This window comes from Cnephaeus nilssonii, assembly GCF_951640355.1.
Source record: "Cnephaeus nilssonii genome assembly, chromosome: 5".
Classification (NCBI taxonomy): Eukaryota; Metazoa; Chordata; class Mammalia; order Chiroptera; family Vespertilionidae; genus Cnephaeus; species Cnephaeus nilssonii.
The window spans coordinates 72,170,520-72,197,039 of record NC_137076.1 but is presented as its reverse complement, the minus strand read 5'-3'; the positions used below and the strand labels follow the sequence as shown (position 1 = coordinate 72,197,039).

Sequence of the window (26,520 nt, the reverse complement as noted above, 5' to 3'; positions counted from 1 at the left end):
GTTTTTCTTTTTTTTTCCTTTTTTTTCAAATCCTCCACTACTCCCACTCCCCCCCCCCACACACACACACACACACACACTCACACACACAGCTGTTAGCCTGCTCTCTTATCTGAGTCTGTCTCTATTTTGCTTATTCGTTCACTTTGTTCATTAGCTTCCACCCAAGAAATCATATGGTACTTGTCTTTCTCTGACTGGCTTTTTTATTATTTTAAATATTTAGGTAAAACTTTTTCTAATGAAAACCTGAATTTTCTTTCCTATGTTCTAAGGCAAAGAAATGTGCTTCCACCTGTAGAATCACTTGCACTCCTGATACGTTTGTTCCACTCTAACATGGTTGAAAAGCATTCCATTTGGTTGATTTGAGACAGAAACGTGATCTGGACATAGAAGTTATTCTAAAAGACAGACTTTAAATGACATACCTTTCTTATCTTCCTATAATACTTGGGAGGAAATCAAACGACAGGAAATTGCTTTCTGTGAGACCTGTCTTCTTCCTTCACCCAGGGAGAAGTCAATCCTGCGGGTCCTGCAGGGCAAACCTAGGGTGTCAAGAAAAGCAACATTTTAAGATTAAAATATAAAAATTAAATATGCCCCTTAGTTATAAATTTTCTTGGAATGTAATGACCTAATCAATTCTTAGAAATAATCCCTCAAGATGTAAAAATGACTGTTCATTATTGAGGGCTTTGTTCAAACAAAAAGTTCCAGATGCCCTCTGGACTTGACTTGTTTTTTTTGACATGTACTTTATTTTTCCCTCGTTGCACTATTACTTCCGGTTTGAAACTGCAGGGGAACGTTTTGTTTTCTTAGTGCCAACCAAATGTCACTAACGATACCATAAGGAAGAGCGTGAACTATTTCTGAAGAACAGGATCTGTCAGGCAGCAGTGTGTGTGCAAAGCTGCCAGGCCTGGACTCCTGGTGGAGTATGGGATAGCAGTCAGACACACCATGGTGGAGGCTCTAGCAAAATGATCTCATTCATTCATTCACTCAAATACTTATTTCAACAAATATTGACCGCATTTAATTCCTATGCTCCATGCTAGGAATATAATGGTTTAGAAGAATAGTCTCTGCCTTCTTGGTGCTTATGTTCTAGTGAGTAGCTAGTTAAAAAGAAAAAAGGTTATTACTTAGTTCATTTATTCAGCAAACATTTTTAAAGTAATCTGGATACAGTAGAGAATACAAAAGACACAGTCCTTGTTCCAGTGGACATTTTTGTAGGGGAGAGGCAGACATGAAGCAGCATATAAATAAATAGAGGCTTTCATTTCAAACTCTGATAACAGCTGTGATGCTACTGTGATAGTGTAACGTGAGATGGGTAAAAGGGGGGTGGCTACTGAGTCTTTCTGGATCGTAGTAATTTCACCAGTAAAGTGGAAAAAGTGATACCTGCCCTGTATGTCCACTTACCTCATCCTGTCAGACTAGATAGAGACTCTAAAGTCACAATAATGGCGTTAGTGTTTGCAGCTGGTGGGCACTCAGGGGGGCAGGCAGAGGAGCTGGAACAGACCCTAGTCCTTGGAGCCAAGCTCTGCCTCATGGGAAAGGCAATTTCTACCACGCAGCCCTGCCTCACCTCTCAGGGTGTGGGAGTATGAGTTGAACTTGGTCATACTTTTTTTTTAATGTTTTTTTTTTTTATTGCTTTTAGGGAGAGGAAGGGAAAGGGGGAGAGAGAGAGAGACATTAATGATGACAGAGAATCATTGATCAGCTGCCTCCTGCATGCCCCCTAGTGGGGATCAAGCCCCCAACCTGGGCATGTGCTTGACTGGGAATCGAACCCTTCATGGGTTGATGCTCAACCACTGAGCCACACCAGCCAGGCTCTCTCATACTTCTGACTTCAAATAAATTCCCGCAGTTTTGTCATTTATTTTTTAATTTAATACTTTTATAGAAAATGAAGCTATAACACTCATTTTAAGCAACCAGTGTTTGGAAAACCAGTCTAAGGGTTGTCAGTTTACTGGAGTCTCCCTTCGCCTCCCCCACCCCTGTCCCAACCTCAAAGACAATCAGGACAGCTGGTGGTTGCTAAAATATGTTTTGTTAACTTAGACAATTTTCCCCGGCAAAGGAGAAATCATTTTATCATCAAATGGTGTCTAAATAGTGAAACGTGTATGTGTGTTATGTATAAACTTACTGAGAAGGATTGGGAAAAATTGTTTATTTCATTAGGCAAATAATGGAATAGATTTAAAGATTTAAAGATATATGCCCTAGCCAGTTTGGCTCAATGGGTAGAGTGTCAGCCTTTGCACTAAACGGTCCTGGATTTGATTTCAGTCAAGGGCATATGCCCGGGTTGCGACTCAATCCCCAATAGGTGGTGTGCAAGAGGCAGCCGATCAATGATTCTCTCTCATCATTGATCTTTCTCTCTCTCTCTCTCCCTCTCTCTCCCTCTCCCTTCCTCTCTGAAATCAATAAAATTATGTATGTTTTTAAAAGAATACAAATACATATTTTAAAAAAATATTTAAAAATATATGGATTTAAAGCTTTTGAGTATATTGATGTAACTGAAATGTGGATTTCTTTTTCCCTTTTAAGGCAAATTTGAGGATTTCCTAAGTTTGTATGAGAATTGACAGATGAGTGACTCCGGTACAAGGCCTAGAAGATGGCAAGCTAGTGACATACATTGACCAGGAAATCTGACTTTGCCTTTAACAGGGATTCTGTTTTTTCCCCTTTTTGTGGCTTGAAGAATTTTTCCCTAAGTAGATAAAAATTTGAGTTTTAGATGTAAAAGTTGGATGAAGCAGGCAGCTAATAATATACATTAAGTGCATATGATGTGTTGGCAGCTATCCTAGGTGGTAAACTATATTTTCTAATAAATGAAAATTTTATTTAGGTGTTTTAAATTATTGAGATACCTTAATTGTCTATATTTTGTATTACTGTTACTCTCTTTGCCTTACTTTTTGTTTCTTGTTCATCATAGTCTGTGTTACATGCCTGTTTGTGTGGCCAGCACCTCTGAAGCCCATGTCTAAGTAGGTAGAAGATGGGGTTGCTCCTTCAGAGGAACTGAACCTAGCTGGGGACAAAGCCACCTGTATGAAAAAGTACTGAGTGCTCAACTATAGGTCTCTTACAGAAAAGAGGAGTAAAAAGAGGGACTAGATTGCCGATAGTTAAGAGTAGAGATTCCCAGTTTAGTCAAAACGTTTATGCAAATGTGGCTATCAACCTAAAATTGCCAACTTTTACTTTTGCCAAATCATTGTTGAAACTATCTTTTTTTTGCCACATTTCATTAAAGAAATATTTTAACATGAAAAAGTAGAAAAGACATATAACCCCAGAACAAACAGACATTTAAAATTAATTATTTCATTTGTATGAAAACCCCACTATATTGTCCTTATTTTTTAAATTTTGGCACAGAGTGACAGTGGGAAACAATGGCCTGAATGAAGCTTCACTGAGAAAGAGGGCCTGGCCTGCCCACAAAGACAGACACAAATAGAGAAAGATTGCCAAGAGGATTGAGTAGCAAGAAGAATTGCCTAGAGGTAGTAGTAATGGTCAGGGCCCAGAGGAGGGGAGACAATGAACTGAACTATACTTTGTTTTTTATTTTGTATTTTTTTAAATTAAATTGATTAGGGTGACTTTGGTCAACATGAACATATAGGTTTCAGGTGTGGGTTTCTGTGTTATAAGATCTGTATATTGCACCATGTGCCCATCACCCAAAGTCAAATCTTCTCCTGTCACCTTATATTAGGAACCCCTTTTCCCCAACCCTGTTCCCTCTGGCAACCACCATACTGTTTGTGTTCATGACTTTCAGTTTTATATCCCACATAAGAGTGAAATCATTTGGTTCTTAGCTTTCTCTGACTGACTTATTTCACCTAGCATAATGCTCTCAGGTCCATCCATGGTGTTGCAAGTGGCGCTATTTCATCCTTTCTTATGGCCAAGTAGCATATTGTACTGAACTATACTTTAAAGAATAGTGAGAGGTAGAAGTGATACTAGAGAATGGGACACTTGAAAACCCAGGAGAAATTTAGATTTGCAGTAAAATACAATACAGAGCCATTGAAATTTTTGAGCCTCAGAACACGAAAATGTCATGTCAAAAGATCGATCTGGTGGCTGAATGTAGTATGAGTTAGGGAGGGCACTGTTGCTCTTAGAATAACTGCAAATAGGTGAAGCCCAGAACAGGAAAATGAGTACACAAAAAAGGGAAAGGACAAGATCAAGAGACTTTTAGTGAAAGAAAAGATAGAACTTGGTGACACATATAAACATAAGAAAAGAGGGTGTAAAAGTTACAGCCACAAGAAGTACTTGGGGTATCCTGTGTTTTTGTCAGGGGCCTGGTAAAGAAGTTTGCCTTGCTAATTGAATGTACAAGTTAGCAAAACGCCGCCCTTCTGTGTATTTTGAGATGCTAAGTGAACGTTACATAATTTGCTCTTACTCTTTCTCCAACATTAGGGATCTCTGGTATGTGATTAAGAGTATCACTTAGCAGAGTTGGAACTGAAGCAGCCATGCAGTGGTCTACACGGAAAAACTGAGCTTCGTTTTCTGTACATGTCTCCTTTGTTCATTGTTGTATCCCCAGAACCAATTTATAATTGGAGTATAACATATTGGTTTAAAAATTAGTGGTAGATTCAGATAATGTGGGATTTTTGTGCTGTGTAATAAATTGTCTTTTATCATTACATACCTTAGAGTGGACAAAGAGAATTCTATCTCGATATCACAAAATTATTCTAGTAGGAGAAATCATATGCCATTAACCAAACTAGAATTAGTATGACCCTAAATGATCTTTGCACCAAAATGAGGCAAAATTCTCTTCGTGCTGACACTACTGAGAGCTTCTCCACCTTGCGATATAACCAAATTCCACTGAAGTGAACCTTAAATGAAAACATTGCTAGTCTTGTAAATATGAACAAAGATTAATCTTTTTGAGATATTATGGGAATTTTTCCAGTCAGAAGCAATCCAGCCGCAGCATCTCAGAAAAACTAGGCCCAGAGCTGGTGGGTAATATTTGAGGCTGGAGAGTTGAGGTAGATCGGGTCAGAGCATGGCATCTAGAATTTCGCAATGGGAAACCACTGTGGAATTTTAAAAAGGAATGAGACATGAAATTTAAATTTTAAAAAGTACTTTGTGATAGCTAATTTTGGGAGCTTGAACAAGGGTGGAGATGGCAAAAAGTCAACATATTTGAGAGATTGAGAAGTACAAGCATGGCATACAGATTTCTGGCTTGTGCAGTTGTGGGTGTTGCTGCTGATCTCTGAAATGAATCTTGGGAGAGGACCAGGTGTTTAGGCAGAGAGGGAAGGTTTCAGTTCCGTTTTGGATAGTTTGGGTTTGATATGAGAGTCTTTGAGACATTCAGAGCTGTGGGAAAGAAAAGGGAAGCTGGTCCATTTGAGGAGAGTTGAAAAGATGGCTGATTTAAAATTAATTTAAGAAAAACCTTTCCTATATTCAAATAATAATTAGAAAATGCAATGAAAGGAGCACTTCCATTCACAATAGTAACAAAAAACAAAACATTCAAGAGTAAACCCAATTAGAAATGTGGAAAACTTTTTTAAAATACAGTAGAACTTCATTTCTCCACAGGGGTAGCAACACAAGTGGGGAAAGAATAGTCTTTAAAAACAAATGGTGCTGTACAATGCATATCCACCTACAAAGAAATGATGTGGACCCTTCTCACATCCCACACAAAAATGAACTCAAAATAGATCATAGACCTAAATGTCTGTTAAAGAGTAATTTAAGAGTAGTTAGAGTAGCTAGAAGTATTAAAAAAGCTAAAAATATAAAACTCTTAGAAGAAAATACAGGACTAAATCTTTATGACCTTTGGTAAGGCAGAGCCTTCCTAGACATGATACCAAAGCACAAGCAACCAAAGAAAATAGATAAATTGGACCTTATCAAAATTAAAAACTTTGGTGCTTTGAAGAGCAACATCAAGAAAGTAAAAAGACAACCCACAGAATGGGAGAATATTTACAAATCTGATAAGTATATTTTATATTTAGATGAAAGGCAAATAATTAGTTAAAAATAGGCAAAAACATCTAAATAGAAATTTCTCCAAAAAGATATACCAGTAGCTAATAACCACATGAAAAGATGCTCAAAGTCATTAGAGAAATGCACATTAAAACTACAGATATAAAACCACAGAGGTAGATGATAAGTATTAGTTGAGGATGCAGAGAAATAAAAAAACTCATAACTGCTGGTGGGAATATAAAGTGGTGCAGGTGTTGTGGGAAACACTGACACTTCCTCAAAGTGTTAAACATACAACTCAGCAACTCCACTCTGTCCACACAGCAACTTGTACAAGCATCATTCACAATAACCAGAAGGCAGAAACATCCCAAATGTGCATCTATTGATAAATCGATAAAGAAAATGTGTTTATTCATACAATGGAATACTACTCAGTTATGAGAAGAAATGGATTCATAGTACAACATGAACTTTAAAAACATGCTAAGTGAAAGAAGGCAGTTACAAAATACCACATATTATATAATTCAATTTATATGAAATGTCCAGAATAGGCAAATCTACAGAGACCTAGTAGATTAGTGATTGCCTTGGACTGGCGAGATTTGAGGTTGAATGAACAGTGACTGCTAATAGATGGGTATGGGATTTCTTTAGGGGATGATGAAAATGTTCTAAAATTGATTGTGGTGATGGTTGTACAAACCTGTGAGTATACTAAAAACCATTGAATTATACTGAATATACATTAGATGGATAAATTGTATAGTATATTAATTATATCTTGATAAACCTGTTATATAAAAATACAGTAAGTGAAAAGTTTGTAGAATATATGTATTATATGAATATATTTTTTAAATAATATATAAGTTCGTAGCAAAACACTATATTCTTTAAAATTAGCAAAATTGCCCTGGCTAGTGTGGCTCAGTTGATTAGAGCATTGTCCCATACACCGAAAGGTCACAGGTTCGATTCCTGGTCAGAGCACATACCTAGGTTGCAGATTCAGGCATGTACGAGAGGTAACAAATTGATGTCTCTCTCTCTCTCTCTCTCTCTCCCTTCCTCTCTCTAAAATCAATAAGCATATCCTTGGGTGAGGATTTAAAAAAATAGCAAAATTTGTGAAGCAATGTAAAAGGGACATCGGTGTATATTCCCTTGCAATAGTAGCTTTAATCATGTAACTGATCTGGTGTCAAAATTTCTTAATAGTAATTGATACCACCTAATTAATAAGATAACAACAATAGCATTTATTGCATTCTATGTGCCAACATTTTGCTAAACTCTTAATATGTTTTGTTGTTTGTTCTTCACAACACCATGTTTTCTATTACTCTCCTCTTGCTTTCTATTCTCCAACATACTGAAGTTTACACTTACAAAATTGTATTATTTATCAGAATATCAGAAATGAACAATTTCTTTTGTTCTTAATAGTAGCTAAAAAGGTATTTATGTGACCTTGAGCAGTTATAAGAGCATATTGATAAATCTATCTGTATGTGTTTAAGTAAGATTTTAAGAAATTCGAACTAAAACATTTTATTTATTTATTATAGTTGATTCCCAATTGGAGGAGAAAACACTTTTTATGTTATTGTATTATTATTTATTTTAGAGAGGAAGGGAGAGGGAGAGAGAGAAAGAAACATCAATGATGAGAGAGAATCATTGATGGGCTGCCTCCCACACTCCCCACACTGGGGATCGAGCCTGCAAACCCGGGCATGTGCCCTGACTGGGAATCGAACCATGACTTCCTGGTTCATAGATTGACGCTCAACCACTAAGACATGCCAGCTGGGCGAGAAAACACTTTTTAGTTACTTGACAGTTTTGTGTTTAATGTAGTATTAAATTTGAAAGGCAATTGGCAAAGATAATTTTTAGAATCTTTTTTTTCATTGTCTATATAGACTGTTGTCTCCGTCAGTTTGGGCTGCTATAACAAAATACCATAGACTAGATGGTTTAAACAATAAACATTTATTTCTCACAGTTCTGGAGACTGGAAAAGCCTAAGATCAAGGTGCCAGCAGAATTGGTTCTTGGTGAGGGGCTTCTCCCTGGCTTGTAGACGACGCCTTCTTGCTGTACTCTCACATGGAGAGCAAGCTCTGTGGTCCCTTCTTATAGGGACACTGATCCCATTATTAGAGCCCTAATCTCATGACCTCATCAAAACCTAAGCACCTCCCAAAGGCCCCACATCCAAATACCATCACATGGTGGAAAGGGCTTCAACATAGGAACTTGGGTGGTATGGGACAGTTTAGTCCATAGCAACCAGCTATGATGAAAACCTTGTCCATAAATGCTAACCCTAGCATTTTTTGTTTGTTTTTAGTATTATGTGCCAAGAACCTTGCAAAGAAAGACTTCTTCAGTAAGTAAACACCCATTTTTGCTCTCTTACAATATTAATATTTTTCACATATTTCTGAAATTTTAAACTCGTTAAAAACACTGGGTGTATTCTCCTAAAAATCCTGCCCTTACTGGATAGAAATCCATGGTCTGACAAACTTCATTTCCCAGTTGACTACAACATAGAGAGACTCGGCTCCAAGGCACAGAATTTATAACTCATACAAGAAAAACTCTCTCGTCCCCTATTTCAGCCACACCCTGTTTTCTCTGTCTTTCCACCCATTAATACATTACTTTCTGCTGAATAAAGTGTTCTCAGCTCAAATACAGATGAGACATTTTTCTATAAAATAGCCGTGGTTAAGTAAAATTGTTAATCAAATTTTATAAATAAAATCGTATTTTAAAAGTCTTGTAATTAAAGGAATTATGAAAAATAGAGGATCCTTTTCTAAAGAAAGTACTCACCCCTTAACTCAAGAAATTCACCTACTATAAAGTAGGTGCCTGCAGCTTAAAATTCTTCACCTTTTTCCTGATCCTCACAAGAACACTGCTCAATTCAGTTATTCACACTTTAAGGATGAAGACACCTAGGCTTGCAGGCTTTATTCAAGTAGCTGGGAAGCTCCAGAGCGTTGGCTCACATCCAGATCTGGCTCTAAAACCTTTACCTTGCCACCTCTCTGGTCTTGTAAACCTGTCTGATTTATTTAGGACTTGGTGAATACTTGCTTCCAGAGTTAAAATTGACAGTCACTAAATAAGATTTCTAAGTATTACTTTTTAGAAAGTATAAATACAATTAATTATAGCTACCTTTCCCTTCATTTAATTAGCCCCCCTTAGTGATCATCAAAAATGGGAATTTGAATTTAAGCCTATTTTTTATAGGGTGTGTGTTTTTTCCTAGCCTCTGAAAATCTGAGTGTGATGTCATCCCAAGTTGCCATTCTTAGAAAGCTAACTAGATCGAACTGACCTTAAAGTAGAGAATAAAATCAACTAGGGTGATCTTCTTTACCAAATTAGAGGATTCGAAGCTCCCGTTAACCTATAAGACTGTGTTCTAACGTTACACTGATCGATCTGTGGCTGTCCCCTCTTCTCCAGGACTCCCCGACCCCTTTGCAAAGATTGTTGTGGATGGATCTGGGCAGTGCCACTCAACGGACACTGTGAAAAACACATTGGACCCAAAGTGGAACCAGCACTATGATCTGTGAGTTGAATATTCTGTAAGCCATTTGGGAGCAGCAGGACAGTAGGTATCTAGCTTTTAAGAGAAGCATTTCATTTTTTTTAAAGGATTTGTAACTTGTTATTGATAACGAAGTATGGCCAAATTAATACTGCCTCATTTTAGAATTCATGTACTTGGAAGTTCTTGCGTTAGACATTTTTATAGATTTGTATGGTTTGCTTCTCTAACTGTGATCTTCTGTGACTTTTCAATCAACTGGCCATTCTAGCAGAAAAAAAAGGGCATAGTTCAGGTCCTCTATATACTACTTTTTCAGTGAAACCCTAAACCTGGTTTTAGAGTTTTTATTTTAAAAATACATTGTTGTTATATTTATCTATTATGCAAATACATGTTGTATATATTTCTGTTTATTTTTTTAATTCTGCTTTTTAGTTCAAATATATTTTCTGTAAGAGAAAATATAGTTTGGTATGATTGAATGTATATAAACCTATGTACCATCAAACAATTTCTTGTATTTGTTCATAAAATGATTGCACTTTGAAACCCACTATTTTATATGCACTTATGTTTTCATGTTCCTGCTAAGAAATTTTTATCAAAGTAATACTGAATGATTGCTGGTTTTTTAGTAACACAAATTAAACTGGGTTTGGATGGGATTTTTAATAGCTGGATTCTAAGGCTCACTTTCAGCGATACTGAGGTGCCATAAGTGGCCTGGAAAGTGGTTGTCAATTCTCGTCCTGAAAGCTCCCCTCTTTGGTTGACTTGCACTAAGAGTAAGTGGGGGGTTAATGTCTGAGTTAGTCCCCATTAGTGATCTTTAGATGGATCTATGAGTTTATAGGTAGTCCTCTATTGCAAACTAGTGTTCAATAGTAAGCCTAACACTAGTAGGAATTTATAAATCATGTCATTGTCCTTTGGACCTAATAAAATATAGTAAATCTCACCCCAGCCGGTTGGCTCAGTTGGTTGGAGTGTCGTCCCATCCTGTACACCAAAATGGGAATCGAACCTAGGTTGTTGGGACTGGAACAGGAGGCAACCAATAGATGTTTCTCTCTCTCTCTCTCTCAAATCAATAAACACATCCTCATATGATAATTTTAAATAAATATATATATATATATGATAAATCTCTATTAGATTATAACTTTATGTGGTTATCTACATTTGCTTCTTACATAACTGTTATAGTTCTTTTCCCAGCCCATTGAGATTAGAAGACCTATATTTATTGAGTACCTGCCACATGTGGAATATAGAACCAATATTATTTTTATTTGTTTTAATATATTTTATTGATTTTTTTACAGAGAGAAAGGGAAAGGGATAGAGAGTTAGAAACAGCGATGAGAGAGAAACATCGATGAGCTGCCTCCTGCACACCTCCTACTGGGGATGTGCCCGCAACCAAGGTACATGCCCTTGACCAGAATCGAACCTGGGACCCTTCAGTCCACAGGCCGATGCTCTATCCACTGAGCCAGATAGGTTAGGGCAAGAACCAATATTATTTTTAAAGGATTCTTCTGTGCTAACAAGTCAATCAGACAAAATCTCAGTGGGCTGTATCATAATTCAGAAATACAATTAAAAGTGAGTTTGCATGTTGTTTTAGATATGTTGGGAAAACTGATTCTATAACCATCAGCGTGTGGAACCACAAGAAAATTCACAAGAAGCAGGGAGCTGGCTTCCTGGGCTGTGTGCGACTGCTCTCCAATGCCATCAGCAGATTAAAAGATACTGGATGTAAGAAACAAACGCTTTTCTGCCTCTTCATGCAACTGAAGAAGGCTTATGAGGCATCATTTTTTTTTTTTTAATACTGAATACAGAATTCCTGCCTTCCTCCCTAGTTAACATTTCGCTGGGTTAAGTTTTGAATTGTTTGTTTGCAGACCAGCGTTTGGATCTATGCAAACTAAATCCCTCAGATACTGATGCAGTTCGTGGCCAAATAGTGGGTAAGAACTTTCTCATCTGTATAAAGAGATGCTTTTGCTCAACTTAGCATTCAACACTCCATCACTGAGGAAACACATACAGGCACTGGCATGGTGACATATTTTGAAGGACAAACCACTTACGGGGGCCATCTCTTCAGCACTAAAAAGTTTCATCTTGTGTAGTTTTGATTACTTTATCTAATTTATCTCTTCAACCTATCATTTAAAGTTGAGTTAAAATGACTAATGTACAAAAAGATTTAGGGTTGTAATTTTAAATGTCATTTTAATCATCTCATTATGGATAATTAATTTGTCATTATATTATCCAGAGGTAGTTAAGAACAGTGGCCACATAATGCAATAGTTGAGAAATAGTTTCTTAAGGAAAACCCATCAAATATGTAAAAAGCAAAGATGATTTCTGAAGACCTCCATGTAATAAGATTTGATAGAGTTAGAGGTTTGAATTATTTAGAATAAACTAATAAATGTGCTAATGTTACAAAGTGTTGACTGGCAGTATTCTCTTGGAAGTGATTTATCTGTTAAGTAGCTCATCATATTATCCCGTTTTTATCAGCATTTTTGGGTAACTGTGATCTTCTGTGTTTGCTGATTGTATGCATTGCAAGGAATCAAAGAAAATGTAGTACTTCAGCAGCACACTAGAGTGACCCCAAACCTTTTAGGTATTGCCTTGTGTAGACTTGACCCAAGGTAAATGAACAGTGGTTGTAGATCCTAAAACGGTCAAAGTGAAAAAGTTCTCACTGAATGCTTTCCTGTTTCTGATTTCTTCTTTTCTTTGTGGAGAGATGTGCCGGCGGGAAATGAATACCTGGGAGCAGCTTTATAATTGTCTTTGTTGTTCATAGTAGCCACTGAGAATAAATATTTGGATGCATCTAGACTTTACAAATACTAAAAGTGCTATCTGTGTCCTTATTAAACATGTCAAAATCTCCTTAAAGGATAAGGTAACTTAGAGGAAGTGAATATTGTGTTCTGTTATGTTTATGGAGAGCACGAAAAACACAGTACCTCTTTCTGCTCCACATTTTAAGGAATGTTCCAGGCGGTGTATGGTGGTATGCAGCTACTGGAATAAAATACTTCATGCTTGAAAGCATAAGAATATATGTGTCTCTGTATATGCACATGCCTTGCTTTTAGAAAATAATATTGTGCATAAATTATGCATCCGCAATGGCTCACTGTATTACAATTGTATAAAAACCACTGGATTTTAATGCACGACGTTCTTTTCTGTTTTAGTCAGTTTACAGACACGAGACAGAATAGGCACTGGAGGGTCTGTGGTAGACTGCAGAGGACTGTTAGAAAATGAAGGGTACGTATCACCATGGCAATGCCTGCTGAGTTCTCTGCTGCCTTAGGCTCTCGCTCTATATGAAAGTGTCCTTCACACCTTTCATTGTGCTGAATGCTTGAGACACTAGAAAGGACTTTGGGATAAAATTGGCATCCAGTTTCCTTGTTTGTAAAGTAAGCTGTAAAGACTAGTGGGGTTGTGCCCAAAAGACTCAGGATCCAATTTAAAGAGGTTCCCACTGGCCAAAGATGGAACATTTTGAGCATCAGTAAGAATTATAACTAATGGATTGGAACACATCAAATATGTTAATAATGAACATTATGTGTTCATAATGACACAGGAAGAGAGAAAAGAACCCTAAAATACTTTTTTTTTAAATACCGTGAAAACTCTCATTGGTTACTATCACAATTTTGCGATTGCCAATGAATTAATGAAGCTGGTTGATAATTATTAATAGTTGTTAGCGACATTGCAAAAGAGAGGTAATCTGGCATTGACATATCTCTTGGAAATCGAGGGGACTCCCAAACACCATCTGGAAGGGGGGTGCTCAGTAGAGGGTAGAAGACACAGCCCAGTGTCTTCACAAATACATGCTAGGAAAATAAATCACAAGAAAGGAAGAGAACCTATAAATTCATAATAAAAGACTTAAACGCATCCCTACTAAATGCAATGTGGGGACCTCGCTTGGATCCTGAAGGAGACAATTGACTGGAAAAATTGAACACTGACTGTATTTGATGATATTTTAAAAAATTAACATACATCTTTTAGTCATGATAATGGAAAAAGTCTTATCTTCTAGAGGTATGTGCTGAAATATTTACGAGGAACTAGGAAGTTGTTGGGATTGGCCTCAGACTAATCCAGTGGAGGCGAGGGGTGGGAAGGGCAGCCACAAGGCCGCCGTTGCTGTGGCAGCGGGAGGAGTCCGGGAGGGTCGTCTCTGAGTTGTGAATATATTTAAAATTTTTCAATGTAAAATGGGTTTTTTTAAGTACTTGCTTATAAGAGAAAATGGCCTATCAAGGTAAATTGTCTTCAAAATTGCTCAGGGGTGGAGATCTGTGTTAAAGAGTACTTAAAGTCATTGCGGTATTTTATGTAACCAGGAGTTTTATGTTTTATGATAGAGGAAAATAAAAAGGGAAACGGAGTGTTTGGATTTGACTTTAAATCAAGAAAAGTCAAATCTCATTTCATGTCCAAGGTTGGTTTTTCCAATCACTAGCTTTACCCGAGGATGAAACCCACAAGTGGCTTGGATGGCACTTTACCTGTAGCTCCCTTCAGCCACTTGTTTCTACAAGTCTTTCTGTTTAACTAGCACAGGATGAATTTTATGAAACTGAGCACTTGGGACACTGTATATTGCTCAAGTAAAGCAAAATAAATGGATATGAGAGCACCGCGTCGAGTTTTCAGGGTCTTTCCTCGGCCGTGTGCCCATGCGTGCTGTGCTCTGCCCCCTTTCAGAACCGTGTATGAAGACTCCGGGCCTGGAAGGCCACTCAGCTGCTTCATGGAGGAACCCGCCCCTTACACAGATAGTACCGGTGCTGCTGCTGGTGGAGGGAACTGCAGGTTTGGGGAATCCCCAAGTCAAGATCAAAGGCTTCAGGCACAGCGGCTTCGAAACCCCGAGATCCGAGGGTCCCTCCAGACACCTCAGAACCGCCCACATGGCCACCAGTCCCCGGAACTGCCCGAAGGCTATGGTGAGAGAATTCACCCGCTGTTAAGCGCGTTATCTACAATGTTTCAGAGAGCTTTGATTTTTTTAAACCTTTTTGCCTAACTTGTACATGCCACAGCTGCTGATGTTGGCAGAGCTGTGCTGTGGGATGGTTGTGTCGGTGTAAAGACGAGCAACCAGAAAAAGATGGTGATAAATCTTGCTCATCACGAGTTTGTCAGCACTGTACCAGTCTCCCAGTTCAGCAATTGTGTGAAAATTTCAGGCAAATGAATATCCAAGAAAATCAGGATGGTGGTGGGTAGATGAGGTATTTGTAGTGCTCTGTGATTTGAATGTGGAAAGGACAGTATGGGATAAGATTGGAAAGAAGGGATCGTTTGACAGCTGAGAACCTAATGCAGGAGGAATGTGATATTGATGTGGCACATCATTACCAAAAGTAAGAGCAAATGGAGGTAATAGAGGTCAGGTAAGGTCAGTCCTGGGGTGGTGGATACACAAACAGGGGCTGGTCCAGGGCTGACTAAGGAAGGAGAGCACCGCCCGTCCAGGTGTGAATGGGGAACGCGAGGAGGCCCAAACGTTTACACGGGGCTGGTGACGTGAGGAGGTCTGGCCGAAGTCAACCACTGCCCTCTTCATTCCTCTTCTGGGTGATTTTAAACAATGTTGAAAAGAAGCTTAGACTCTGTGCTTAGAGGACTGGTTGAAAAAACTCCTTGGAATTGAATTTAACTAATTGTGTCCCCCGATTTCTTGTACAGAACAAAGAACAACAGTGCAGGGGCAAGTTTACTTTTTGCACACACAGACTGGAGTGAGCACGTGGCACGACCCCCGAATACCAAGGTAGGTTTCTAAGATGTGCACCAAAGGCAGATTTCCAGCAGTTGCCGGGACCCCTGACTGGATGAGAGCCCCTTAGGTTGAAGATGTAAACTTGGAAGAATGGCAGATCAAATGTCTGCCGGGGGTCCTGGGCTCCAGCTCTGGGTCCGTGTCCCAGTGCCACCTGGGAAAACGGAAGCTGCTGGAACCGAGGGTCCTTAGAAAGCAATCCTAGACCTTGAAATCAGATCACATAACCAAAAAAGGCCGCACCCCTGGGTTAAATCAAATGTGCTCTGACTCGGAAAGCCAATAAGCCCTTCAAGATGTGTTCTCATTTTAACTAAAAATATTAATGGATGAAATCATAGGATGTCTGGGACTTGGCTTCAAATCATTGGAGTGGGGCAGTGAATATAGGGGTATATCTGAAATAGGTTGACAATGACTGGGTAATTGTTAAAGTTGGCTATTATGGTTTCTCTACTTTTTTATATGCTTAAAATTTTCCATAATAAAGCATTAAAAGGAAATATAAAGACTATTACCCTTTCTCTCTTCTACTTTACTATCCCTATTGCCTCAGTCCCTTGGGGACCACTCCTGGGGGAGATGAAGCTTTACTATACGAATTCCTTCTACAAGGCCAAACATCTGAGCCCAGGTCAGAGAGATCCCCACCCCACCCCGTAACAGAGTTATGTTGCTTTGCTTTGCTTTGCTTTTTTTGCTTTTTTTTTTTTTAGAATAGCATTACTACCAAATAACATTTTTAGTAATGCTTATTTCCTTTTTATTCGTAATTTGTTTCATCTGAGAACAAGCTTCCTGTCTTTGATTTTCCAAGTCTGTGTTAAATTTCTGATTCAGTGCCTATAATTAGAGTGGAAATATTACCTGCAAATGGATGAGGTGTCTCGTCAGTACCCACTATAAGAAATGTCAGGCTTTTGTGCTAATTAGAAAAGCATCTTGGTCAGTAATGCTGTGTTCCCATCTGACTGTAGATTGTATTGAAATAATTAAGAGGTTGGATCAGAAACAGTTACTTAATAAAGCCAACTAAAAAATGAGAATGCCTCTCCCGGTGCAGCTGTTTAGAATTGCGAGATTTCAAATGCATGTTAATTCATCCTATGAGCTTTAAAAAACTTGTGTTGTCTGGGGGCTTTTTGATGAAGCAACCTTTCTGGCCTTGAGCATTTCATTCACTATAACTTGTGAGTTCAGATAGTTTTCCAGCAGCATTCAGATCCTTCCTACCGTTTGGCCCTCTGAGTTATAAGAAGTGATGTTCCCTGGGTAGACCATGTTCCCTGTCATGGTTATAGGCTCTGGAATTTTCGTTGTTATCTGTTGGATTTGCTGCCACTTGCAGCACAGAAGCCTGGATTCGGTGGGAGTTTGGAGTAAGTAGCACCATGACTGTCCCTCTGAGCAGAACTGGGACATGGCCACATTGATAAGAAAGGGACTCCTGTGGTTCCTCTTGCTGAAGTGTTAGTTTCATGCCTCCAGACTCAGATGGACAAACCTCTCTGTGTCTTCCGTTTTGATAGAGACCTTAACAGTGTGAATTGTGATGAACTTGGACCACTGCCACCAGGCTGGGAAGTCAGAAGTACAGTTTCTGGGAGAATATATTTTGTAGATCATAATAACCGAACAACCCAGTTTACAGACCCACGGTTACACCACATCATGAAGTAAGTACAACTTTTACACAATACTTGTTGACTCTTACTTACCGTTTCATGTTTTCTAATTTATCCTACTGCATTGTTTGTTCGTGGAGAAGACACATAAGCAAATATAAGTATTTGGTGGATAGTTGCATGTGTTAAACTCTCAGGTTAGCTATGAGCGCACTGAAGCCATATTTTGTTGCTGTTGCCACCCTTTTCCTGCCTGCAGCCGAGATTAAATTCACGGAGGCGGCAGTATTAGGCAGGTGCATTAATGAAGCTTCACACGCAGCACCGTGATGAAAGGCATGGCTCTTAAGTGAGAAGCAGTAAAATGCCGCTCATCACCGTGTAGAAGGACTGCCGCAGTCACTGGTGCCACTTGCTGGAGCCTCTTCCCGGGCCTGTCATTCCTGGATAACTTGGGATTGGGAATTATCTTGGCTCCCACATTGTGTTCCAGGTTTGGCGTGTTCTCAGAACATAAGCGCCCACGAGGCTCTGCTCACTGACAACTGACATTAGTAGCAAAACTTGAACAAGAGAAATGTCACTTTGTCCCTCTGCTGGTCCTAGTCCTTTTATATTACTGGAATCTTGCTTTTAATGAGTGAGCTTAATAATCTGTTGGTTCTGAAAATGAGGATTGGCTGCCATTAGACTTCACTTGAGTTGTTTGCTCTTATGCATATTGCCCCTCTCCACTAGAATCTGTTTTTCAGTGCTTCACGTCAACTCCGTTTAATTCTAACCGCCAAGGTGCACCTATGTAACAGTGCGTTGGTCAGTCTCAGACACATACGAGATGATAAATGATAGCAATTGCTGTTTTTATTTATAGCAATGAAAATGTATGAGCCAAGCTGTTGCTTGGAAGTGGGGTAGCTCCTTTATTGTATCCTAGGCCTATATTTGGGCTGATGGTGGCCACCAGCAGTTGTTACATAGCCACGTCATCAGAGACGAAAATGTCTACTTGAAGTTCTCTGTAACGAACTCTCTTCTCGGTCCCTTTGGTGTAGGGGGCATTGCTTGCAGCTCCCTTGGCCGCTGCTTTTGGAGTGATTTTGATGCTTCTGTTCTTCTCAAGTCACCAGTGCCAACTAAAGGAGCCCAGCCAGCCGCTGCCGCTGCCCAGCGAGGGCTCAGTGGAAGACGAGGAGCTTCCCGCCCAGAGATATGAAAGAGATTTAGTTCAGAAACTGAAGGTCCTCAGACACGAGCTTTCACTTCAGCAACCCCAAGCCGGTCATTGCCGCATTGAAGTATCCAGAGAAGAAATATTTGAGGTATGGCATTTAGTGCGGCTGCAGGCAGCAGGCACAGACTCTGCATTCATGTTAACAGACAAATGAGGTGATTCAGCCTGAGGAGCCGCCCCCGGAGCAGCCTTTGTCTGCGAGGCGGTGCGCTGAGGGGACTGCTCTGTGAGCGGTTTCCGCATTTCCGGGGGCTCTTCTTTCTGTTTGGCATTTCAGGTATGGAGTTTATTGCTCTGTGGAATGCAGAGTTGTGCCCATGTAGAGAGGGGACTGTATTTACTCCTGTGGTAACAGTTTAAAAACACAGGTGGTTTATGAGGTGGAAACCTAGAGATATATGCAGAAGGTGGAATAAAGCCCTTTGCCTACATTGTGCAGATTATATATTCCTGCAATCTTCCGTGTCCTCAGAACCAGTCAGTCCTTCTGGCCTCTCATGAAATTTGATGCAATAGCACAGCCTCCTCAGAGGAGCTCAGTGGCCAAGCGGCCACTTGTCTCTTCAGGAAACAGGGTGATCAGGTGGTTCCTGGGAAGGCCTCTGCCCCATATACAGCCCCCTGCGGGGTCAGGGTCCCTAACCAGGCAGGACCCTCTTGTGGACAGAGCCCTTTCTCAAGGAACATGAGCGTAAGTTGACATCTCAGCTGTGTTTGGTCCATGGCCTGCCTGCCTTGGTGGAATGCTTGGCAGACATGAGCCAGTGAGAGTGGGTGAGAACTGGACACGGGTTCTTCTGGGGCTGCAGCCCGAGGGCCCAGCACCTCCACAGCGAAGGGCACAGGATGCGCCAGGGCCATGCGTGGTCCTCCTGCGCAGCCAGCGCTGGGCGAGTGGGGCCGCTGAAGTGCTCAGCTTTGCCCGCTGAGCAGTCTTAAGTGCTTGCCAGGGTTAGAAGAGCGGAACTGCTGTCATTTTGATGCCAGATCATTTCCACTCAACCTCCTCTTTCCCTCTTGGGATGGCAGAGTTTGAATTACATTAAAGTTAAAGCATGAAATGATTTTTAAGTGCCTTATCACTTGAAAATATCTATAAACACTTAGCTGGTTCTACTCAAATGCTGAATCTGAGGGAATATTGGGCTGACCACATGTTTTCTGTTTTGGCTAAGCTTCAGATATAAAAACAGGCTCAGAATTCTTTTAATATTCAGACTTTCTAGTGATGTCTTCATTTTGGTTAAAATATGAAGCCTGGCCAGTGGCTCAGTTGATTGAGCATCATCCCAGGTACCAAAAGGTTGCCGGCTCGACTCCTGATCAGGGCACATGCCTGGTTTCGGGTGTGATCCCCAGTCAGGATGCGTACAGAAGGCAACCGATCTATGTTCTCTCTCTCCCCCTCTCTCTCTAAGCATATCCTCGGGTGAGGATGTAAAACACACATACATATAAAGTGCTTATGGGACACATTGAAATTAACTTGTGTAGGGAAAATCAGCTCTACAGAGGACATTTGTTCTGTCGTTAGTGATTGTGCTGAAAATAAGTGTTTCCTTTAGGTACAGTGTAACGTAGTACACGTTTATTTTGAACTAGAAACAGTGGGAGAAAAGTTGATGATACAGGGTGGAGCAAAAGTAGGTTTACAGTTATGAGTATGCAAAACACAGTTTATTAATTGTATAATTATTTATTATTGTATTATTTCCATACAAACACCTATAAACCTACTTTTGCCCACCCTGTATAAACATGCTAAATAGGAACCAGATAGAACTCAGATTTGAACGGATGCTATTTTGAATCAGACTCCATATATATATATATATAAATAAAAGCCTGAGTGTTCAACCATCCAACCAGTAGCTATGACATGCACTGACCACCAGGAGGCAAACGCTCAGTGCAGGAGCTGCCATGAAGCACACTCTGGCCATTTACAAAGAAATGGCACTGCGGACCTGGCGCCAACAAATCAACACTTGGCTTCCCCCAAGTGAGACACAGGCCCCGCCACCACCCCGGAGTGACAGCCCACCAAATCGCAGCCGATGCTGCCAAGACCCCATGGTGCAAAATGTGGCCCACAACCCAGCCCAGCCCAGAAATAGTCACTGTGGGTGCCGGGTAATGACATCACATAGCAACACCCGGCTTCCTCTCCCTAGCAACTAGCCTCCTTGGAGTTTCTTCAGCCCAGAAATATGACTTGCTTTATAGCCAGGTGCGAACATTTTACACTTTAACCAAATGTTTATGAAGCGTTTTCACATGCCTCATCTTATTTGATCCTCACAGAAGTCCTGGAGTAGGTAGATAGGAGACTCAGTAGAATCCTATTTTCTTTTCATTAGCCGGAAAATGGAGATTGAGAAAGTTTAGAAACTTGACCCGACTGAAAAGAAGTAAGAAATGGTAGAACTTGAAAATGACTTCAGGTTTTCTCACTGTGCAGAATATAGTAAAAACTGCTGCAGTTTAATATTTTACCCTTTGTTCTCCCTGTGTGATCTACAATAATAATCTGCTTTGTTTTGATATTTACTGCTCTGTTGCTGAAAATTACCTAAAAGAGAAGTTGGGGTGCTTCACTGGGCTGGGAAAAGTTTAGCTACATCAGTAAGCAGAGCTAATTAAGCAAGTTTATTCTATGTATATAAAAGGCTAAGTTGACTTGTGCATGCACGATACATATAAAGCTCTCACTGGCGCCAATTGCATGTGTGTGTTTCAATCTGTCATTGTCGATCGTGAATTTGGTTGACACTTCTATTATAGAGAAAGGGCGAATAGCAATATTAAAATACTTCTTCTAATTAATTTCCTTTCAATGTGCATGAATCCGTGCACCAGAACACTAGTTATCAATAACCTTTCATCTTTTTATTACTTTAAGAAAAGTTCTTCTCTCTAAAACTGTAATTTTTATATATAGGAGTCTTATCGCCAGATAATGAAGATGCGACCAAAAGACTTGAAAAAGCGACTAATGGTGAAATTTCGTGGAGAAGAAGGTTTGGATTATGGTGGAGTGGCGAGGTGAGAGGCTAATTTATTCACCCTTTCTGCTGCATGCTTTTCAGCATAGCTATAATAAAACACAGTTCTGCATTCCACAGAGTAATAAACTCCATACCTGAAATACCAAACAGAAAGAAGAGCCCACGGAAATGCAGAAACCGCTCACAGAGCAGTCCCCTCAGCGCACCGCCTCACAGACAAAGGCTGCTCAGGGGGCGGCTCCTCAGGCTGAATCACCTCTTCCTTTACCACACCTCCCCCCTCAGTTCTGAATCTGTCTGGGGCAGGGGTGCAGGAAAGCCTGCATTTTCTCACCTGAGCTCACCGGGTGCTGCCTCTCCACAGGAGATACTTTTCAAGATTGCCCAAGTTTCTTCTCGATCTAGAAACCATCTTTCTTTTGGCCAGTGTAACTTCTGTTGGCTTTGATAGCACTAATTCCATTTCCTGGCAAGAGGCTTAGGCTTCCACTCCCCTTTCCAGGTGAGAACCTTCCTTCTCAGTCCTTCCTACCTGTCCTAACAATGCAGGTCTGACTGCTTCCACTTTGTGCTATTTCCCTTATAGTCTCAAGAGTTCAGTCCCTCAGACTGTCAGTTTACCATTATTTCTTTACATGGCTGGTATTCTGTATTCCTAGGCACACGTGTGAATAGCTTGGTTTGGTTGGTAGTTCTCTTCCGCCTTTTCCAGTTGCCAAGTCTCCCGCATGGAGCTAGCTTTGTGTGGCTCCCTTGAGTAACACGGTGCTTGAGGGGAGGTGGGTGTGAACCCTTGCTCTGCCGCCTCCAGTTTGATCTCATGTTGCAGTTTCACCCCTTGGATTCTTCCTTGGGTCCAGATGGGATCATACCCATCTAGACATGAAGGAGAGATGGAAACTATTGTAGGCACAGGAAGGCACTGGTTGTTAGACCCGTGGCAACTTCGGTACTTGAGTTCTGGCTAGGAAAGAATTCAGAGCCAAGACCCAAACTATAAGAACATTTATTTATAAAATCACAGCGGTGGTAGAAGTAATTCATAGGAGAGATGGGCTCAGGAAACAAGGTATAGAGGCAACGGAAGGGCCTGCGGAGCTTGTAAGTGAGGAAGGCAATGGTACGGAGCCTGGGGTCGGGGAGGAAAAGGCGAGAGCATGCTGGATCCTCTGTCCTAAGGGTTTTCATGGTGGGGTGGAGAGTTTAGGGGAGGTCCCAGGGGCTCATAATAGACTGACTATTCAGCAGCTTTCCAGGTGTGTCCATTCAGGTTTAGGTCTCCACTGATTGATTGGCCAGCACCAGGGTAGGGGGTCAGTGCAGCTGGTCCTGAGGTTAGCAGTGGTGTTGCTGGTCTGGTTGTGCTGCTTTTCTGGGCCTGGAGCTGAGGCCTAGATGTTATCTCTAGGGGAGAAAGGTCAGGGGGTCCAAACCAGCCATATGCTAGGTCAGTGGTCGGCAAACTCATTTGTCAACAGAGCCAGATATCAACAGTACAACGACTGAAATTTCTTTTGAGAGCCGAAAACTGACTTCTGCGAATGGGCCATGAAGTTTCAATTGCACTGTACGTGCACGCCTGCATGTGGTATTTTGTGAAAGAGCCACACTCAAGGGGCCAAAGAGCCGCATGTGGCTCGCGAACCACAGTTTGCCGACTACTGTGCTAGGGGAGGAAAGGTCATCCTGGGGACGAGGTCCCACCCTACAATTGTCCTTTGCTAGGCACCTGCACTTTTCACCCTGGTGACCTTCTGTACCTGACCCATTGTCCTTGCTCTGCTCATGTCTGTCTAACTGCCTACCACAAAACCACGTGTGTGTGTGTGTGTGTGTATGCATGTGTGTGTATTCATCATCTCCTCACTGAGAATCAGTCTATACTCATTTTCCCAGTGTTTGGTTCTGAACCATTGCTGTTGTCTCTCTTCTTCCTGTATTGCTTTTCCCCTCCCACTTCCAGAACATTCCTAGTATGCCTCTTTCCCTTGTCCATGGCTTGGTCAGAATGTTTGCTTGTATTTTAATCACTTCCTGTCTAGACGGTTGCAGGTCCCTGGTTTTTATGAAAAAGATTCTTCTCAAACCCAAACTCCCAAACTTTGGGATGAATCAGTGTTGGGAAGTTTTGCCTTTCTAGTCAAGAGACTTTACAAGATTTGGAGTCTCATCCTCCTGGCAGTTGCTTTCTGTTCTTCGGAGTTCGATACATTAGCTTTGTTTTGGCTTGGCTGTCTTTATGGATTCTCACCATTCTCTTAGATGATTTGCATTTGTGCTTATCCTTTCCTAGTCTTTCTCAATTGTCTGTCTTTTCTATTTGAAAGAGTAAAGACTTCCAGAATAAAAGTTGGGGCTGCTATCTTAATGAGATGTGTCTATTTGAAAGGAGTTTGAATAGAAAGAATAAAAGGCTGTGTGTGTAGAAGTGCCACAGGTGTTTGTAGAAGGTTCCCCACACCTGGGCTTCTCACAGCCCAGTCGTAGCAAATCATACAGCTTCTATTTAGAGTGCTCTTTAAATTTTGATTAGTTTTTCATAGCAAAATAATTCAAACATCAAGGAATTCAGAGAATAATTCATTCTTATACACCCCATCCAGATTTTTAGTTTTTAAGATTATAAACATGGTAAATGTTTATGCAAAAAAAAAAGAATTCAATATAAACTTATGAAGGGGAAAAGACAGTCTTAAACAATCCCTGCCTCTCTAAGTTGTGACATATTTTATCCTTATATAAATGTTATTACATGTTACAATTGATCAGAAATTTAGAAACTAGAAAGCACAAGAAATGAAAATGCCCCAGAATGCTAATTCTCAGGTCAACCACTGTCCCCGGCTGGTATAAGCCCTTCCTGCCTTCCTGTGCTCTGCATATACATCTGTGCTTTGTGTGTGCGTGTGGGTATGTACACACACTTTTTAAATACAAATAGGATCATACTCCTCTTTACTGCACTTCTGTCCGTTATCACCGCACCATTAACAACGCCATCACCGGAGGCCCTGATCTTTGCAGAGCAGCAGAGAAACCCTCAGCTGAGGGCCAGGAACATTGGCCAGTGAACAGCTGCAAAGACCGGACTTGTAAGGTGATAGTCATTCCTTTAATGTAGTCCCATCTCAGCGTCCTCGATTTAATTCTATCTCAGGGTTTCTGTTGCTATGGAAGATGCTGGAATTCAGATGTGGCATTTTGGGGGCCACAGTTTAGGCCGGCACACGTCCTTCAGGTCACCTTCTCTACAGGGTGTGTCAACCACAGTTCTTTCAGAGTAGTTGGCATTTGGGCCAGAAAAGCCATTTCCGATACTACCAGAACAAGTGTTTACTTCTTTAGGCTTGTTTTCCCAATCTTACAGGTCACATTCTCACAGCCAGGTATTGTACCAGTTTTGGCCTCTAGAGGTTCAGTCCTTTTGTTATGATCTAAAAATAGTTTACAATAACATGTTTTGGTGTCTGTTGTTGTTGCTTTTATCCCTAGGGAGTGGCTTTATTTATTGTGCCATGAAATGCTGAATCCATATTATGGGCTCTTCCAATATTCTACGGACAACATTTACATGTTGCAAATCAACCCAGATTCGTCCATCAACCCTGTAAGTATTAATGAGTGAATAAGCAGGGCATTAAGTTGGGGAATTTTTAGAATGGATTTTCATTTCCATCTCAATTTTGGATTTATTCACTGTAGTCTTACTCAAGTTCTGTGGTAATAAAAGGTAGAGTGAGAACTGGATTAAGATGGGTGATTTCAATCCTGTGCTTGTATGGCTGGGACCACTGGGTGTGCTGTTTTCAAGGCCAAGAGGGACTGAGTTGCTGGTATACTCAGCACTTTATTGCCATTGGAGGGCGCATTTGTTGGCAGTATCGTTCTGAGAAGTGGGTTACGAAGTCTCCTCCTTCCAGTCAAAGTTGGAACATTCCCATAAGTGGCCTTTTGGGCACCGGTGCTAACACCCTTAGTTCTTGTTTTAGAGAAGAGTGGCCGACTCCAGGGTGGCCTCTCCTGTGGGGCCGCATCCTGCCTCAGCGCCACCACGCGCACAGCCCCCACGCGGAGTCCTGGGCCAGCGCCACTCTGCATGCATCGGTGTGACAGCCTTTTACCAACATGGAAACTAAGTGTTGACTAATTATCTGAGTATAATTCCAACCTGAACGTAGAAATGTGAGGTTCCCTTTTTAGTTAAAAACCAGACCGCTCTGGTTTTAAAATGGTTCTTTTACTTGGGTTATCCATCCTTCCTTTCCTCTGTGTTCCTTTGTTTTTCTTACTTTTTGTGTGTCTGCGGCGACATGGCAGAGGAAGAGGGGGAGTGGCCTTTGCTCTTTATTTCTCTGGTTCGGTGGGAAGAAGTGTAGCGCTCAGAGCCTGCTCACAGGAGGACCCATGCTTGGTTTGAGTCTCTGCTGTTGCCGTGTTGGAATGCTTAATATATTTTAATAAGGGGCTCTGCATTTTCATCTTGCACTGGGTCCCACAGATCATGTGGCAATTCTGAGGAAATGTGTTTGAACTAAGAGCAAATAAAATGTTCCAGCGATCTATACAAAAGATGTGCTCTCGGTTTTGACTAACCAGGCAGCCGTCTTCATTTGGCCACGAGCACAGCCTGGGAGCCCCTGACCCGGTGTTGTTGCCTGTGGGACAGTTCTCCAAGAAGCTGGAGCAATCACAGGATACTCTCCAGGACTCTTTTTAAACGAATTTATGTTCTCTGGTGCCCCCTACAGGACCATTTGTCTTATTTCCATTTTGTTGGTCGGATCATGGGTCTGGCTGTGTTCCATGGACACTACATAAATGGGGGTTTCACAGTCCCCTTCTATAAGCAGCTACTGGGAAAACCCATCCAGCTCTCTGATTTGGAATCGGTGGACCCAGAACTACATAAGAGCTTAGTGTGGATTCTGTAAGTATTGACTCACTGTTCAGTTCATTGAGCATTCATATATAACCACTTGTCTTAGTGTACGCCCAATACATATGTGTATGTGAGTGTGTGTGTGTGTGTGTGTGTGTATTTTGGGGATGGGTGTGAAATTTGAGAAGAGAAATAAACTATTGTTTTATGACCAGAAATATAAAAGTAGCCCAGCTAGTGTGGTTCAGTTAGTTGAGTG

General features: G+C 40.8%; 1 protein-coding gene across 6 annotated transcripts in view; it reads left to right on the top strand.

Moving 5' to 3' along the window:
- Positions 1-26,520, top strand: part of SMURF1 (SMAD specific E3 ubiquitin protein ligase 1) — an 83,870-nt gene that overhangs the window by 47,028 nt on the left and 10,322 nt on the right. For 5 of the 6 annotated variants that reach the window (XM_079773224.1, XM_079773222.1, XM_079773221.1 and 2 more), the window contains exons 2-13: positions 8,429-8,467; positions 9,565-9,673; positions 11,286-11,419; positions 11,569-11,634; positions 12,895-12,970; positions 14,438-14,679; positions 15,425-15,509; positions 17,048-17,194; positions 18,264-18,462; positions 21,316-21,419; positions 24,875-24,989; positions 26,131-26,309. In XM_079773224.1, coding sequence (XP_079629350.1) covers positions 8,429-8,467; positions 9,565-9,673; positions 11,286-11,419; positions 11,569-11,634; positions 12,895-12,970; positions 14,438-14,679; positions 15,425-15,509; positions 17,048-17,194; positions 18,264-18,462; positions 21,316-21,419; positions 24,875-24,989; positions 26,131-26,309 — 1,495 coding nt within the window. Of the gene's footprint in view, positions 1-8,428; positions 8,468-9,564; positions 9,674-11,285; positions 11,420-11,568; positions 11,635-12,894; positions 12,971-14,437; positions 14,680-15,424; positions 15,510-16,074; positions 16,153-17,047; positions 17,195-18,263; positions 18,463-21,315; positions 21,420-24,874; positions 24,990-26,130; positions 26,310-26,520 lie in introns of all 6 variants that reach the window. The other variant, XM_079773225.1, reaches the window with a different exon arrangement.